This window comes from Phacochoerus africanus, chromosome 2, assembly GCF_016906955.1.
Source record: "Phacochoerus africanus isolate WHEZ1 chromosome 2, ROS_Pafr_v1, whole genome shotgun sequence".
NCBI classification, from domain to species: Eukaryota; Metazoa; Chordata; class Mammalia; order Artiodactyla; family Suidae; genus Phacochoerus; species Phacochoerus africanus.
The window spans coordinates 57,625,843-57,640,149 of NC_062545.1; the positions used below are offsets into that span (position 1 = coordinate 57,625,843).

Consider the following 14,307-nt stretch of genomic DNA (forward strand, 5'->3'; position numbering starts at 1 on the left):
GGATGTATTTATTACACACTTAGCACTGAAAGTACAGTGGAAATAAATTATGACAATATGGTTTCCTTAACAGAAGTGTTATAACTCTCTTGGCAGTGGAGGCAAGGGTTCATAAACTCTGATGCCAACAGAAGCCATACAGACCATGTACATGGTTAAGGAGAGCCAAGCCCAGAATGATGCGTGGCAATGACAGCTGACCTCAGTGAGGGAGAAGCAACAGGGACTGTTATGACCATTGTGAACCTGAGAGCATGTGTCCTGGAAAAAGAGTGCTATAGCTAACTTCTGACCGCATGGGAAGGCAAGCACACATGGCCAAATTTTCCCAAAAAACTGAAAATCCAGAATGCTTCTATAAAATTTCCACTCCTTACAATGTGCTGAATTCAAATTTAAGGCACTTGACAGGGCCGCTGAGCAAAGAAAAAACAAATGTATATGCTGCAGTCAGCCCATTCCAACAACCTCTGCTATAGTTACTAACAGTTAAAACAGAGTGGGAACTCCATCTCTCTTCAACAGGCTCTCAAATTCAAGAATGTATTGGAACTTAGAAGAGGTTCATGTATATAGAATAGTTAAAAATATAGCCATTCTCTCACACATTTTCACCTGGATTTTTTTTCAAATCAAGTGAATAGACCTCAGGACAAAAATAAAGTTCAAACAAAAAACAACAACAACAAAAAACAAAACAAACAAACCAGGAGAGACGGATACTAGGAGAAGAGAGAAATGGAAAGAAGAAAATCAACAACGACTAACTACTAACATATGCTTTTGACGTTCTAAGTGGCCCCTTGTTTGTCTCACCCCCCTAGAGCCCCAACAGAGCTCGAACCACCCAATGTTTCTCACAGGATGGGAAAGGAAGGGAGGAGAGGAAAAGAAAATTGATGCTTACTGAGTGTTCGCCACCTGCCAGTCCTGAGCCGGGCACTTTTCTAAATTTACCTTTATGGCAACACTAGGACAGGAATACTGCTATCCCCACTTTGGCAAATGAGAACACAGAAGCTTAAATGACTTGCTCCATTTATAATTAAAAACACAAACCTAGAATCAGCTTCCTGAGTGCTGCTGACTATAGACAATGCGCTCCGGAGGTCCAACGGGTGAAGATGAAGCATCTCTTGAGGGTTTTTGGAACGGGCCCAGGAAATACCTTTGCGATATGACAAACCTAGGAAATCAGTAGCATGTGTTTAAATAAACTCAGAAGAGAATGAGTGTGCCAGGCATACCCCCCAATGCCACTGTTGCTCAAAGTCAAGTCCTGGGAACAGCAATGCCCAGAAGCTTGTTAAAAAAGCAGGCTCTAGGGCCCTGCCCCACACCTACTGAAACAGAAGCTGCTTCTGCACTTTAGCAGGCTCCCCAGGTGATTCATACATGAATCAGTTTGAGAAGCATTGCTCTCTACGCAATGTTGGAAGGGCGTGCTACACAACATATGGTGATGAAAACAGAAAACATGGTTTCTGAGCCTTATTACAAAACTGTGAAACTCTGAGAATCACAAACGGTTCATCATAGGATTTCATGTGTGTGACTGGAACTCTTAGAATGGCACTTCAAAAACTTGCCTGCCACCTTATGCATCCCACCATCTCAACTGTTTCTAGAAATTCCCCCCAAATCACCCAAATTATTTTTCTTCCTAAAAGCAGGTGATTAAACTTCACTGTGTTTTCTTTTGCTTTTGCTTTTTAGGGCTGCAGGTGTAGTATATGGGAGTTCCCAAGCTAGGGGTTGAATCAGAGCTACAGATGCTAGCCTACGCCACAGCCACAGCAACACTAGATTCAAGCCTCATCTGTGACCTACACCACAGCTCTCAAAAATGCCAGATTGTTAACCCACTGAGCAAGGCCAGGGATCCAACCGGCATCCTCATGGGTACTAGTTAGGTTCGTTTCTGCTGAGCCACAATGAGAACTCCCATTGTATTTTCAACTGAGACCCTTACCAGTTTTTGCAAGGTGTTTAAAGAGGTCTGCTAAAGCTCGCTGCTTCTGCATGAGAATATGCTTGGCTTCTGACCGCTGCTTCTCCTTCTCTGAGGAGGGTTCCACCTTTAAGCTCTGCAACTCACTCACAGAGGAAATTACTTGACCTGCACAGGTAACATGGGGCAAACACAGAGATTTCAAGGAATTTTCAGTGTACTCAAATCACCCAAGACCAAAGACCTTTAGAAAAACCAAGACCAGGTGTCATTCATCCTTTTATCTAACACAGTCCCTAGCATTTGGCCAATTCTAAATAACTAAACTGATCAAGATGCATGATAAAAATACATCGGGTTTCATATCTCTTGACAATTAACAACCCAAATAAAAGTAGTTTTTGTTTTGTTTTGTTTTTTGGGAGGTGCCCCACAGCATATGGAGTTCCTAGGCCAGGGATCAGATCTGAGCTGCAGTTGCGACCACAGCCATGGCAATGCCAGATCTTTAACCCACTGTGCTGGGCCAGGGATTGAACCTGTCTTTCAGTGCTACAGAAACACTGCCAATCCAAGTGCACCATAGTGGGAACTGGTGTTCTGCCTTTTTTTTTTTGTCTTTTGTCTTTTTGTTGTTGTTGTTGCTATTTCTTGGGCCGATCCCTCGGCATATGGGGGTTCCCAGGCTAGGGGTCGAATCGGAGCTGGAGCCACCGGCCTACACCAGAGCCACAGCAACGTGGGATCCGAGCCGCGTCTGCAACCTACACCACAGCTCACGGCAACGCCAGATCGTTAACCCACTGAGCAAGGGCAGGGACCGAACCCGCAACCTCATGGTTCCTAGTTGGATTCTGCGCCACGACGGGAACTCCGTGTTTTGCCTTTTTAATTCAGTGATTTTATAATCAATCAAGCAAAAATCACTTATTGTGCATGGAATGATATTTTGATTTACACTAGAAATTTTTAAAACTTGAGGAAGATTTCCAATATATACAACTCATACATACAACTCAATATCTGAGCTCCTACATTGTACCTGGTACTTGGTAAACATTCTTTCAACCTGCACAGCTCCAGAAGAACTCATCTGTAGCCACTCAAAGAGGCTCAGAGATGTCTAGTCACCTTCTAAAGGCCATTCAGCTAAAGAGCAGACCTGAAGTCAGGACCCAAACCCTGGCCGAACTGACTCCAAAGCCCAAATTCTTTCCCCAGCACCATGTTACCTTCCTGAACACCCTCGGGCACCTATTACAGGAGGGTGCCACCAACCTGCCACAGGCGGTGTTGCAGACTGTGTAACCTCAAATCCATGTTGAGGTCCTAACCCCAGTACGTCAGAGTGAGATTGATTTTAGAGAGAGGGCCTCTGAAGAGGCAACTGAGGTTAAAATGAGGCCTTAGGGGTAGACCCTAATCCACCTGATTGCCGTCCTTAAAAAAAGAGATCAGAACACATAAAAGGCATCTACAAAAGCCAAGGAGAGAACTTTGGACTTTTTAGCCTCTAAAACTGTGAGAAAATAAATTTCTATCGTTTAATTTTTACAGTTTCTATCATTTACCCAAACTGTGGTACAGTTGACCCCTGAACAATGCAGGTTTGAACTGTGTGGGTCCATATACACACGGGTTTTTTTTTCAATAGTAAATACTGAAATGCTACTCAAGCCTGCGTTGGGTGAATCTTTGAATGTGGAACCAAGGATACAGAGGGCCAATAGCCCCCACACTGTTCAAATGTCAACTGTACTTTGTAAGACAGCCCTAGCAAACAAGTACAGGCAGCCTAGTCCTCCAGGTAAGAGCCAGCACACCACACACACTGCACTCCCAGTGCAGGAGTTGGAGAACCCTTTGCATCTTACAGAGTGTGTCCTTTCCAGGAGACACATATGGGATCTCTATTCCACTAACTCTCAACATTAGGCTCAGGCAGACAGGGCATCTGGAACAATGGCTATTAAGCTATTCTAACAATATTTGGGAAAAAAAAAAAAAAAAGATCTCCCTGAAATCAGACCGCAGCCTCCCTGAAGGACAGCTTCAGTCTGACGCCACACTCACTGGGACTGGGGGTGGGTTGAGGTGGGGGAAGTGGTAAAAGGCTGCCATGGGCCAGAATAATCTATTAAATTCTGGGTTCCCCTTCCCAGCCATTGCTGTCAGACTACAGAGCAAGGACAGCTGGGGAGATGGGACTGCGCCTCTCTGAAGTGAGGGGAAATAAAAGAGGACTGTGAATGAATCTTCCTTCAACTCAAGGGAGACAGCACTGAGAGGTGGGGCGGCTTCAAGACTCTAGGAAACCCACCTCTGTGCCTCTTTCCTGTTGCCCCCAACCAGTGAGAGCTGATGTGGACAAGGCTATCGTAGAAAATAGCTCAACACCGCACTAGTCTGCAGAAGAGGACGAGGGCAAGAGGAAAACCACAATGACTGAGGGGTCTCAGGCTGGTTTTTAACCCACTTAACACTACTTGAGATGTCCAAGAGGACCCAGGTATCCCCCACCCACCCTCCCTGCCCTCCCCGCGTGCGGCACCCACCGGTGAACTGGTCAAGGCCCTCCACGAGGTGGGGCAGGCGGCTCCCCTCCATGAGCTCCAGGCACACCTTCCTCATGCGTTTCACCAGCTTCGGCAAGCGACGCAGAAGCTCCCCCTCGGAGGGGAGAGGGGCGCCCTGACCTTGTTCTAGAACCACGGCCTAGAGACAGAGCAGAAGCCAGTGTTGAGGCAAGAACATAATAACAGCACAGACGCAGGGTGCTAGGCTGAAATGCTGCCCTCACCCCCACCCCTGCCTCTGATGCACACCTGACTCAGCAAACAGGAAACCCTCCTCTCCCCGCCTCTGAAGTCTCACAAGAACAAAGGTGACCTCACCAGAACTAAAACAGCACATGCCGGGCATTTAGAAGGGGAGAAGCCCCAGGCCCGCATCGCCTGCTATGCTCGGCACCAGGGAAATGGAAATGTGCTTCCGCCACGTCCAGGGCACAGACAGTGTCACTGCTACGCCGCCATTTCCCAGACACACCAACGAGGCCATACTCCTCTGCCAAATCCTACTTCTACTACCAACTCTCCCCACCTTCCAACTCCTGGGTAGCAGTTCAAATGCCAGGAATCCACATACTACAGGAAGGGATACTAGGCAGAGGGGAGAGCTGTTGTCCACCAGGACCACACTTTCATTCCTACTTTTTCCTGCGGAATCCCAAATCCCTGTGTTGTCTGTCATCAACAGCAAATCAAAAACTCTGATCAGCACCACAGAAGCAGTGAGCTGATGAGTACAATCAAAAGAAAATAAATTTGGCAGCCATATCACACATGTCATGGCTGTATGCTCCATTTCTATCATGCTTTCCAAACTATCAAAATACTTAAAATAGGGAGTTCCCGTCGTGGCGCAGTGGTTAACGAATCCAACTAGGAACGATGAGGTTGCGGGTTCAGTCCCTGCCCTTGCTCAGTGGGTTAAGGGTCTGGCGTTGCTGTGAGCTGTGGTGTAGGTCGCAGACGCAGCTCAGATCCTGCGCTGCTGTGGCTCTGGTGTAGGCCGGTGGCTACAGCTCCGATTAGACCCCTAGCCTGGGAACCTCCATATGCCGCAGGAGCAGCCCAAGAAATAGCAAAAAGACAAAAAAAAAAAAATACTTAAAATAGCTTAAGAAACACCACTGCTGCCTCTACAGACCCTGGATGGGAAAGAAATACGATACAAAGTCAGAGCTGGGCACTCTTGGGAGTGCTCCCTGCACCTGATGAGGCAAGGATGCCCATCCTGCAACAGACCTGTTCACCCAAGGTCTTGGTTACTGTTCAAATTTGCAGGAATTTCACAAGCCAGCTCTTAACTCTTGGTGCTTGAAACTGGCCATGGTGGCAAGTATATACATAGTCAGTCACTAGCAACCCCTGCAAATAGCACATCACTGCACACGTCCACTCCCTGAAAGCAGCTTCACCACGTGGGAGCCTAAGGCAGCGGCAACGCCCTATGCCTAAACTCACGCTTCACCTCTTTCCTCACACACAGAGGAAATACAGGTAAGCACAACAGTCATCTCCCCAGGCTAGCACTACACTTCCAGCATATTCCAGGACTAACACTTTCTGCCATATTCTGCAGCAAGGGCAAGCAGACAAATACCAACTCAACCACTAGTCCCCAGAGCAGGACTTCAAAAGCATTTCCTCACCTAATTCTAAGGACACTCCTCCCACACAAAGCATAGGCTCCCTGATTAGCTCAGAAATAAGCAAACACTGTCCCACCAGCTAATACCTGGGCAGCTGCTGGCCGGGCTAACAGGGTCTCCCTTAGTGCCCTGTTCAGACTCTGAATGGGGGTCTCACTCTCAGCTGCATCTGTTGGCCTTGGCAAAAAGTCCAGCTGTTCCTCCTTGTCACTCTCCACCAGGGATGACCGGCAGGGTTCACTCAGGACAGCTTCAAATTTCTTCATGAATTTAAAGAGGGTCCTGCCCCAGGTAATGATGGAGATGAGCAGAAAAAAATTTGGATGGAAAGTGAGCAAATATGTAAATGACACCTTAACACATATATAGATAACTTAATAACCTATACCTCTAGTATACAATGAGCTCCTTAGAAATTCATAATTTTTATTTAAGGAAAAAGCATGACAGGTATTGTTTTCTCCCTTTTCTAGAAGGAAAAACAAGCCAGGAATGGTGGGATCACTCTGCTCAAGGTCAAAGGCGAGCAGTGCAGAGAACTTGACCTTCCACAGCGCACAGCCTGTTCTGCATCTGGCACATCAATTCTTCCTACGGAGAAACTCTGCTTTGGGTGGAAGGTGGCAGTGCTGGAAAGCCAGCAAAACAGTCTAGTGTTTTTTAGTGAGTCCAAGGCAGTGCAAATCAGGCCTTTTAACAACCTAGTCATGCTGTCCATCATTCAGTATTTCTCAGTTTTGGTCATTCCCAGGTTTAAAAGATGAATTACCTGTGTGTCTTTTCCACAGATTGTTTAATAGACCAGAAGCTGACATCATTCCACTTGGATATCTTAACAAATTCCTGTAAGATAAAGGAAGCTCAAGGAATGGCTTTACAAGGCTGGTGTCATTCTGTTTTAGATCATCTGTTTGCCAAAGACCAGAGCCCTCTCCATCCCAAACACAGGACTGTAAGTGAACAAGTAAAACAAGTCTAATAGAGCAACCACATGCTGGTCTCGAAGCAGTGCCAAAAAAAAGTTTAGCTGCAAACAGTGGGTCACTACGTGCTCCAGCTTAAACCGGGGCTGGCTCCACAACGAGTGTGAGTATTAAAAAGATGATCCCCACTGCCACTCTAGCACCTCACAGACCGACACTAGATGGCGCTCCTCTGAGGTGGAAGATCAGCCTGGGCAAGACCAGGGGAGCAGCCCTGACCCACTCTCTTAGGGGCCTCTGGTGGGGGCCACTCCACAGAAGCCTCACACACGAGGCAGGTCAGCAATGGAGATGATGCCACAAAATGCAAAACCTGCCATCCTACCTGGCAGTTGCGATGCTCTCCTCCATTGCCCAGAGCCCCCTGCCTCATTGTGAAATAGACTAAAGAACACAACTGAGGAAGAACTTGCTGATTTTCTTCTCCCAAGAGTGACTATGACAGGTATTCATCTTACCTTAAGCTCTTTTTCCAGGGGGGAACGAAGTTCCACAATTTTGGCCTGCACCCGGTCAAAGAATTGTTTGTAATAATGGTACAAATTCCACAGAACACTGCAAAGTGAATCTGGAAGAAACAAAAAGGAAACAAAAATACCACAGTTGCTGCATGTGCTACGGGCTTCAGCTATCAGTGATGATCCTTCCTCATTACTCTCTAGGCCAGGAGATTACAGCCAGCATAGCACATGCAGTTTATTTACCGGCTCACCAGGGAGCCAGGGTTAGCAGTTCCCAGAGATGCAGGCTGTCAACGCTACCCTATTTTTTTCATTTCAGTTTGTAGTGGATTTTGTGGTTGCACTTTTGTTCTTAAAGATGGTATACTCAGATGTTCCCCCAAACTCACAATTTCAATCCCTTCCTCAAACTCGTATTGTAAAATCAGCAGCAACAGAGTCTGTTTTAAAAGACGGCACATTTAAGAGGCTCGCCCTGACTGTTCATCTATATTCATTTACAGCGACAGTTTTATCTAAACTGCTGTGGTCAGGGACAGTAATTGACAATAGTTTTATGTACAGTTAGCTGATAACGTGGCAGAGTTCTCCCAAGATCAAAGAACCCAGTAATGGCCTGGATCAAGCAGGAGCTTAACAGGCATGTACACTGTCTAGACAGAGAGATGTGCCGCCCCAACAGGCCAGCTCCCCAGTCTGCATCTGGTGATTTACCTCTGCCACGGTTCACCAGTCAGGGCTTCACTTAAAACCAGTCCGTACTTGACTGTAATGTTTTTCTTCCTGTCTTCCTTAATCACATTCAAGTGGCGAACAACCAAAAGTATCTTGTTTAAAACCTGGTATGCAACAAGACACCTGTCTCATGTGGAAAATTCAAAGCCTAAATAATAACCATTTGAACACTGTAGGGTAAAATTAAAGAAAAAAAAATGTGTACCTATATATATGTATATACATATATATCCCCTTACCTTTTCCTTCAACTTGCGGCATCAGCAAGACATGACAATGGAAAACCAGTAACATCTGAAGTCGTATGTGAAATTCTCCCAGTGAGGATCCTTCAATAAATGCTTGTAATGTGCTGACCAGCAACATCAGGGTCATCTGTTTGTCATCTTTGGAGATTCAAAGAGGAAAATATACATGTGCCTAATACCATCACTCCCTGTCATAACACTGCACGCAGTCAACTAAGGAATCCCTAAGGGATGGCCGTTAAGTAGAGACACCAGTTAAAATGAAGCTTTGGGGCAAGAACCACAGCTAAATTCCAAACTGGCTTAACAACTATAGCCACGCTCAGGGTATATGTGAAATACACTCACAGCAAGTTAGGAAACTGAATTATGAGGCACTTGATCTGAATATGAGATGAAACTCTTAAATCAGGCATGTTAACTACAACCTCCCCAGGAGATAAGTTTTTTCTTTGCCTTGCCTCATGGGAAAAGAGAATAAGGAAACCTTCTCTTATGACTAGCTCTCTCAACTCTGAACAAGTCACTTAAACCTCTGACTTTCATTATTACTCTCAGCAAGAAAAGAACCACACAGCTTTCTCGGCTGAGTCCTCAAGAATTCCACGCAAATGATGCAACTTATGTGAAAGCAGTGGGGAGAGACATGGGAACAGGTAAACTCCAGACCCTGCAGCATTTCGAGCTCAGCCTGGACCCTCTCAATAAGCAGGGAGTTTACAGATAGGTGTTACCTTCCTGCTCTTCTGTTTGTTCCTGCATGTGCTTCTCAAGCATCTGATAGATGGAGAACCAGTGCTTGGTGGATTTCTCAGTGTGGCGCTTCATGGTATTGTCCAAACTCATGGACCAGCAGCTGAAACGGGGGAGAAGAGGCTGAGGGGGCAATTAAGGGAACCCACTGAAATATCTCAAATCACAGAAGCAGGAGATAAGTGTTCACTCTTCTCTCCTTCAAAATGGAGAAAGAGAAGCTGCCAGGGTGCTGCCTCAGGGATGTATGCTGTTATCTGGCCTCAGGTCATTTTAACGCCTCTGTGATTAATGACTGGAAAGCACATTCTCTAGCTGACCTACTACACAAACCATCCAAAGACGATGTCCCTACCGTATAAGTTGGGGACAGGAGGGAAGTCACTCACTTCAGTTCCAGTTTACGCCAACGGATGATCATCTGACTGACCAAGTCAAGATGCTTCCGCAGAGAGAGAGCTCGACTTGCATTCTCCTCCCAATCCTGAAGAAACAAAGAAAAAAATTACCATGGCCATTCATCAGTCTCCTGATCACCTCCTCCCTTAGGAACATCCTGGACTTGACTCGAGTGAAGACCACTGGGACCTTAAACATCTTTTACACAGATCTACAGTAACGCATTTACATTCCACTTATCCAGCTTCAAGTTCTTCCTGGTCACTTGACAACTGCCAGCAGAGCTGAGCTGAGAGGGAGGCAAAAAACACAGGATTTGGAGACCCAAGTCTGAATCCCTGCTGTTAGTTACATGACCCCTCTGAAGTTCAGGGCCCCAACCTGAAATTCAGGGAAGGCCCAGACACTCCAGAGGCTGACAGGCTGATGGGTGATGACTGCAGGCAACTAGCTGGTCTGAAGGCCAACCTGGAAGTCCTGCCAGCGAGCCCTCAGGACTGGTGGACACTGCCCCCCTGTGAGAACAGTGGAGGCAGGTTCCCCTGGTGCCCCATGGAGACAATGGCTTCACTTGTAATAATCTGACCTTATGCCAGAAAAACTAAGGAGGCACACCATTTTCCAACTCAAACTATAACATCCTATCCCTCTAATAATAAAGGTGTCACAAGAGAATCTCTTTTCAGTTGATTACAAACTAATATGAGGACTAGAGAGAGAATTATCTCACCTGTGCCTTTGCCAGAAGGATCTCTAAGCCATTCAGGAACTTTGAGATGGGGCTGGAAAGTGGGAAACTACGAATTCTGTCCATTACAACCAGCAGCTGCAAGGGAAAAAGATGTGGGCAACCTTGTGGGGCAACCAACCACCAAAAAGTTAGAGGTAATGAAGAGAGGCCTGATTGGGAGTCTCATGCAAAGGCCCTGCTTCGCAAACACTTATGGAAGCTGTGGATGGAAACTTCCAAGGCTGCAGACCCTGCCAGAGATAAACACTTTATCTGTTGCATTACTCTGGAAATAAGATCGAGTCTAATAAAATAATTACTTGTTTACTCTCTGTTATCAAGAGTTATTTCAGGAGTTCCCGTCGTGGCGCAGTGGTTAATGAATCCGACTAGGAACCATGAGGTTGCAGGTTCGATCCCTGGCCTTGCTCAGTGTGTTAAGGATCCGGCGTTGCCATGAGCTGTGGTATAGGTTGCAGACTCGGCTCGGATCCCGCGTTGCTGTGGCTCTGGCGTAGGCTGATGGCTCCGACTGGACCCCTAACCTGGGAACCTCCATATGCCATGGAAGTGGCCCTAGAAAAAGGCAAAAAGACAAAAAAAAAAAGAGTTATTTCAGAATTAGCTGAAGATCACGGAGCAGCATCAGAGTTAATTTGCCAATCCAGAAAAATCCAGGTCCTTGCTAGTATAAGGATGAGCCTGGACAAAGGCAGCAACACAGCAGCATTTCAATACAGCAACAGCAAACCCTGGACAACAGATAAAATCAGCAGAATCTCAAAACATCATCCACACAACAGCAATACAAACTGGCACAACCATCCTAGTGCCTAGTGACTAGCGCCTCCCTCCACAGTGAGGTTCTGTAAAGCTCTGTATGCATGTTCCATTGGGCAAGGTAATGCCCTGAGGACAGTGAAAGGCTGCCTCCTCAATTCTGCCCTACCTGCTCCAGCGCCGGGTGTTCTGGCCAGTCCTGCAGCAGCCGGGTGACAGCCTCTGAGAAGCCTTGAAGCACAGGTTGGCAATGCCGAGCTTCTGGGACATTGGGGTGCTGGTAGAAGTCATAGGGCCCATCGGGTCTCACTATCAGGTCTGAGGTCGCCTCCCCAAAGAGTGTGTTATAGGACAGGGTGCAGGCTAAAAGTTGGCTGCCGAGGAGTTGGTCATTCAGCTCGACTCCTGTCAAGTTAACAAGATCACAGTAAGGTCAGTATCAGGTTACAAAGAGATCAGTCAGCAACAAGCTGACAATGAACAACAGGGACTAATGAAGCAAGACACAACACCATTCACCCCTGAATCAACACAAACTGTGACCCCCACAACACAGTGGTCACCAAAATCTGCCAACTTTCTGGGATATACACAGGAACTCAGAAACTGCCTACATGTAAATCAAGAGGGTGCAAAGTTAGGTCCGATGGATTCAAATTCCCACTTTTTGTTGCTCTTCTTAGTAGGCAGTGACATTTAAAAAGCTTCCTTCCTACTTGCACAGAACAACTCATGAGGTCATGTAGGAAACCACATCAAGTCATATATCCTATGAGGTTAATTTCTGGGTTCCCACGCTGCTCCCAGGAAAATATCACCTTCTTGTTTTTTTCCTCTAGCAGCTTCAGAGCTTTTCTAATGACTTCAGCTTTAGCACTGAAGCTGTTAGAGGGAAACTGGAAATAATGCAAAGAAATGAGACCATTTAAACTAAGCCTATATCCTTATTTTCTTAATCCCTTTATAATACAGTATTCAAAGGATGAAAATCCATATTTATTGCAGAATTTTAATTTTTTGGAATTAGTCCTTGAAAAGCTGGAGAAATTCCATCAATAAGGAATTTCACCAAAAAAGGGAGATAATAGTTTTAATTGTTCCAGAGATAGTAATTACATCTATTTGTTTTGATTTCCCAAGAGCATAACAAAAGCAAACTTTCATACCCATCAGGGGGTAGAAGTGTGTCACAAGAGATGCCCCCGTCTGGTAGCAGGACAGAAACAGGCTGAGGTAGTGCTTTGTCCCGTGTGGCGGTGGAGTCTGCTGGTACCAGAGGGACCGGGCAAAGCTGAGGCACAGCTGCTGGTGTATGAGCATCACCGCCTGCATTGAGCTCTGGGACAGGAGGGCCGGATCTGTAGGGGCCTCCTTGTCTTGCCCATCTGAAGGTTCCCTCTTCTCCTCTAGTGTTGGTTCTACCAAAATATCTGCAAAATCCTGTAAAGAGCATTAGAGCAACCGAAATTTCAAAATTCAAAATTCAATGGTTCTAATCACATTAAAGAGAGGGGGAAAGATGGCGTGTGAATGAACAAGAAAATGAAGTAGCAAATTACGTACATTTAGATAGATTATAAAACCATTCAAAGGGATGTAACAGTGTTGAAGATTGGTTACAGAGCATATCCTAAGTAAGTGTTCCCATCCCAAGGAAAAAAAGACTTTTTCTTTGACATTGTATTTATGACATGATGGATGGTAGTGGAATGTATTGTGGTCATCACCTCATGATGCACCTAAGACAGATCATTATTGTGTACATAAACTTATACAGTGCTGTATATATAAGCACTGTATAAATTACATATCAATAAAACCAGAAGAGGGGGAAAAAAAGGGAAGATGTGTGGTACCAAAGGAATTTGTTCCCAACAGACTGCCACCACCACTCAACCTTTTCATGCAGCGGAAACTGCTTCCTGAACTCCCGTTCTTCCTCCTCCTCCTCACTCAGGGCTGTAGTGGAGTTCCTGTTCTTGTATCTGTACAGGCTGCTTTCCTGCTCAGCCTTCTCTTGAGCTATGCGTTCCTGTTCATCCCACTCATTGATGATTTCCTGAAAAATCACACATTCGGAAGGAAGTTTATTTACCTTTGCTGAAGCATTTACAGTGAACAACTTGCCATCTCTTGATTTCTCATGAGAATAAAAGTACCCTGGTTCAAAAACAAGTAAATGTCAATATCCAAGAAACTAAATTCCATGTAACAGACAGCAAAGGGGCTTTGTGTTCAAACTGTATCTGCAGTAACCTGAGTTTCCTAAATCTCCCTTTGCTGTGATGTTACTATTTACAAGTACAAACACTGGCTGTAGGAGAAAAGAGTGCTCCGCTTTAAGGCTCAGGTTCGGCAATGTGAGGGTGTGATACAAACTGAACCTGGGGTTCAGAAAAGGGAAACCTGGGCTGGGGGCTGTGGGGCCAAGGGGAACCAATCAGGCAAAACTGGGTGATGCCTTACCAGACATTCCTTAAATTCCCTACTAATCTCTAAAGTCTTCCAACTGGCAAAAGCTATAAAGAAACTACCCACTATTCACATGAGGTCAGACGCATTCAGGGTGGTATGGCCATAGACCCACCTGCTATTCAGAAATGAAGAAAAAGCACATACCATTCAGGAAGATAATCTGTAGTAAAAGCCCTAAGCAAGCAGTTAACCTATGTCTCAGAAATTCTGTTTTCTAGAATTTTTACCCAAAGATTCAGCTTTAAGACTCTTCCAAGATCAGACAAAATCGGGCGCATTCAGGGTGGTATGGCCATAGAAGCAGTTTTAAGACTCTTAATGGCATCGGTTTCTGGTGGTTTTTTATCCCCCTCCGAAATAGCAGGAAATTTTTACATACAAATACAAATATGTAGTGATAGGAACTGACCTGTGGGAAAGGACTTACTCACACATACAATAGAAAAGCAGACAGCCACTAAATAAGATACAGGGGGAGAGTACCATAATCACAGGGGACATAAACTCTGGATTTTTAGCTACTGGATTTCTAAAGGTGAGTTATAGAACAGAGTGGACTTCCTTAGTGGTTTGCAG

The 14,307-nt window shown here is 45.6% G+C and overlaps 1 protein-coding gene across 4 annotated transcripts in view; it reads right to left on the minus strand.

Moving 5' to 3' along the window:
* The window catches only part of MDN1 (midasin AAA ATPase 1), a 163,380-nt gene that overhangs the window by 35,743 nt on the left and 113,330 nt on the right, over nt 1-14,307 (minus strand). For all 4 annotated transcript variants that reach the window (XM_047761094.1, XM_047761100.1, XM_047761085.1 and 1 more), the window contains 13 exons: nt 13,154-13,315; nt 12,423-12,696; nt 11,426-11,661; nt 10,477-10,572; nt 9,737-9,831; nt 9,329-9,450; nt 8,586-8,732; nt 7,609-7,718; nt 6,937-7,010; nt 6,254-6,449; nt 4,507-4,666; nt 1,973-2,119; nt 1,060-1,186 (listed from right to left, as the gene is read on the minus strand). In XM_047761094.1, the coding sequence (XP_047617050.1) occupies nt 1,060-1,186; nt 1,973-2,119; nt 4,507-4,666; nt 6,254-6,449; nt 6,937-7,010; nt 7,609-7,718; nt 8,586-8,732; nt 9,329-9,450; nt 9,737-9,831; nt 10,477-10,572; nt 11,426-11,661; nt 12,423-12,696; nt 13,154-13,315 (1,946 nt within the window). The remainder of the gene's footprint in view (nt 1-1,059; nt 1,187-1,972; nt 2,120-4,506; nt 4,667-6,253; nt 6,450-6,936; nt 7,011-7,608; nt 7,719-8,585; nt 8,733-9,328; nt 9,451-9,736; nt 9,832-10,476; nt 10,573-11,425; nt 11,662-12,422; nt 12,697-13,153; nt 13,316-14,307) is intronic.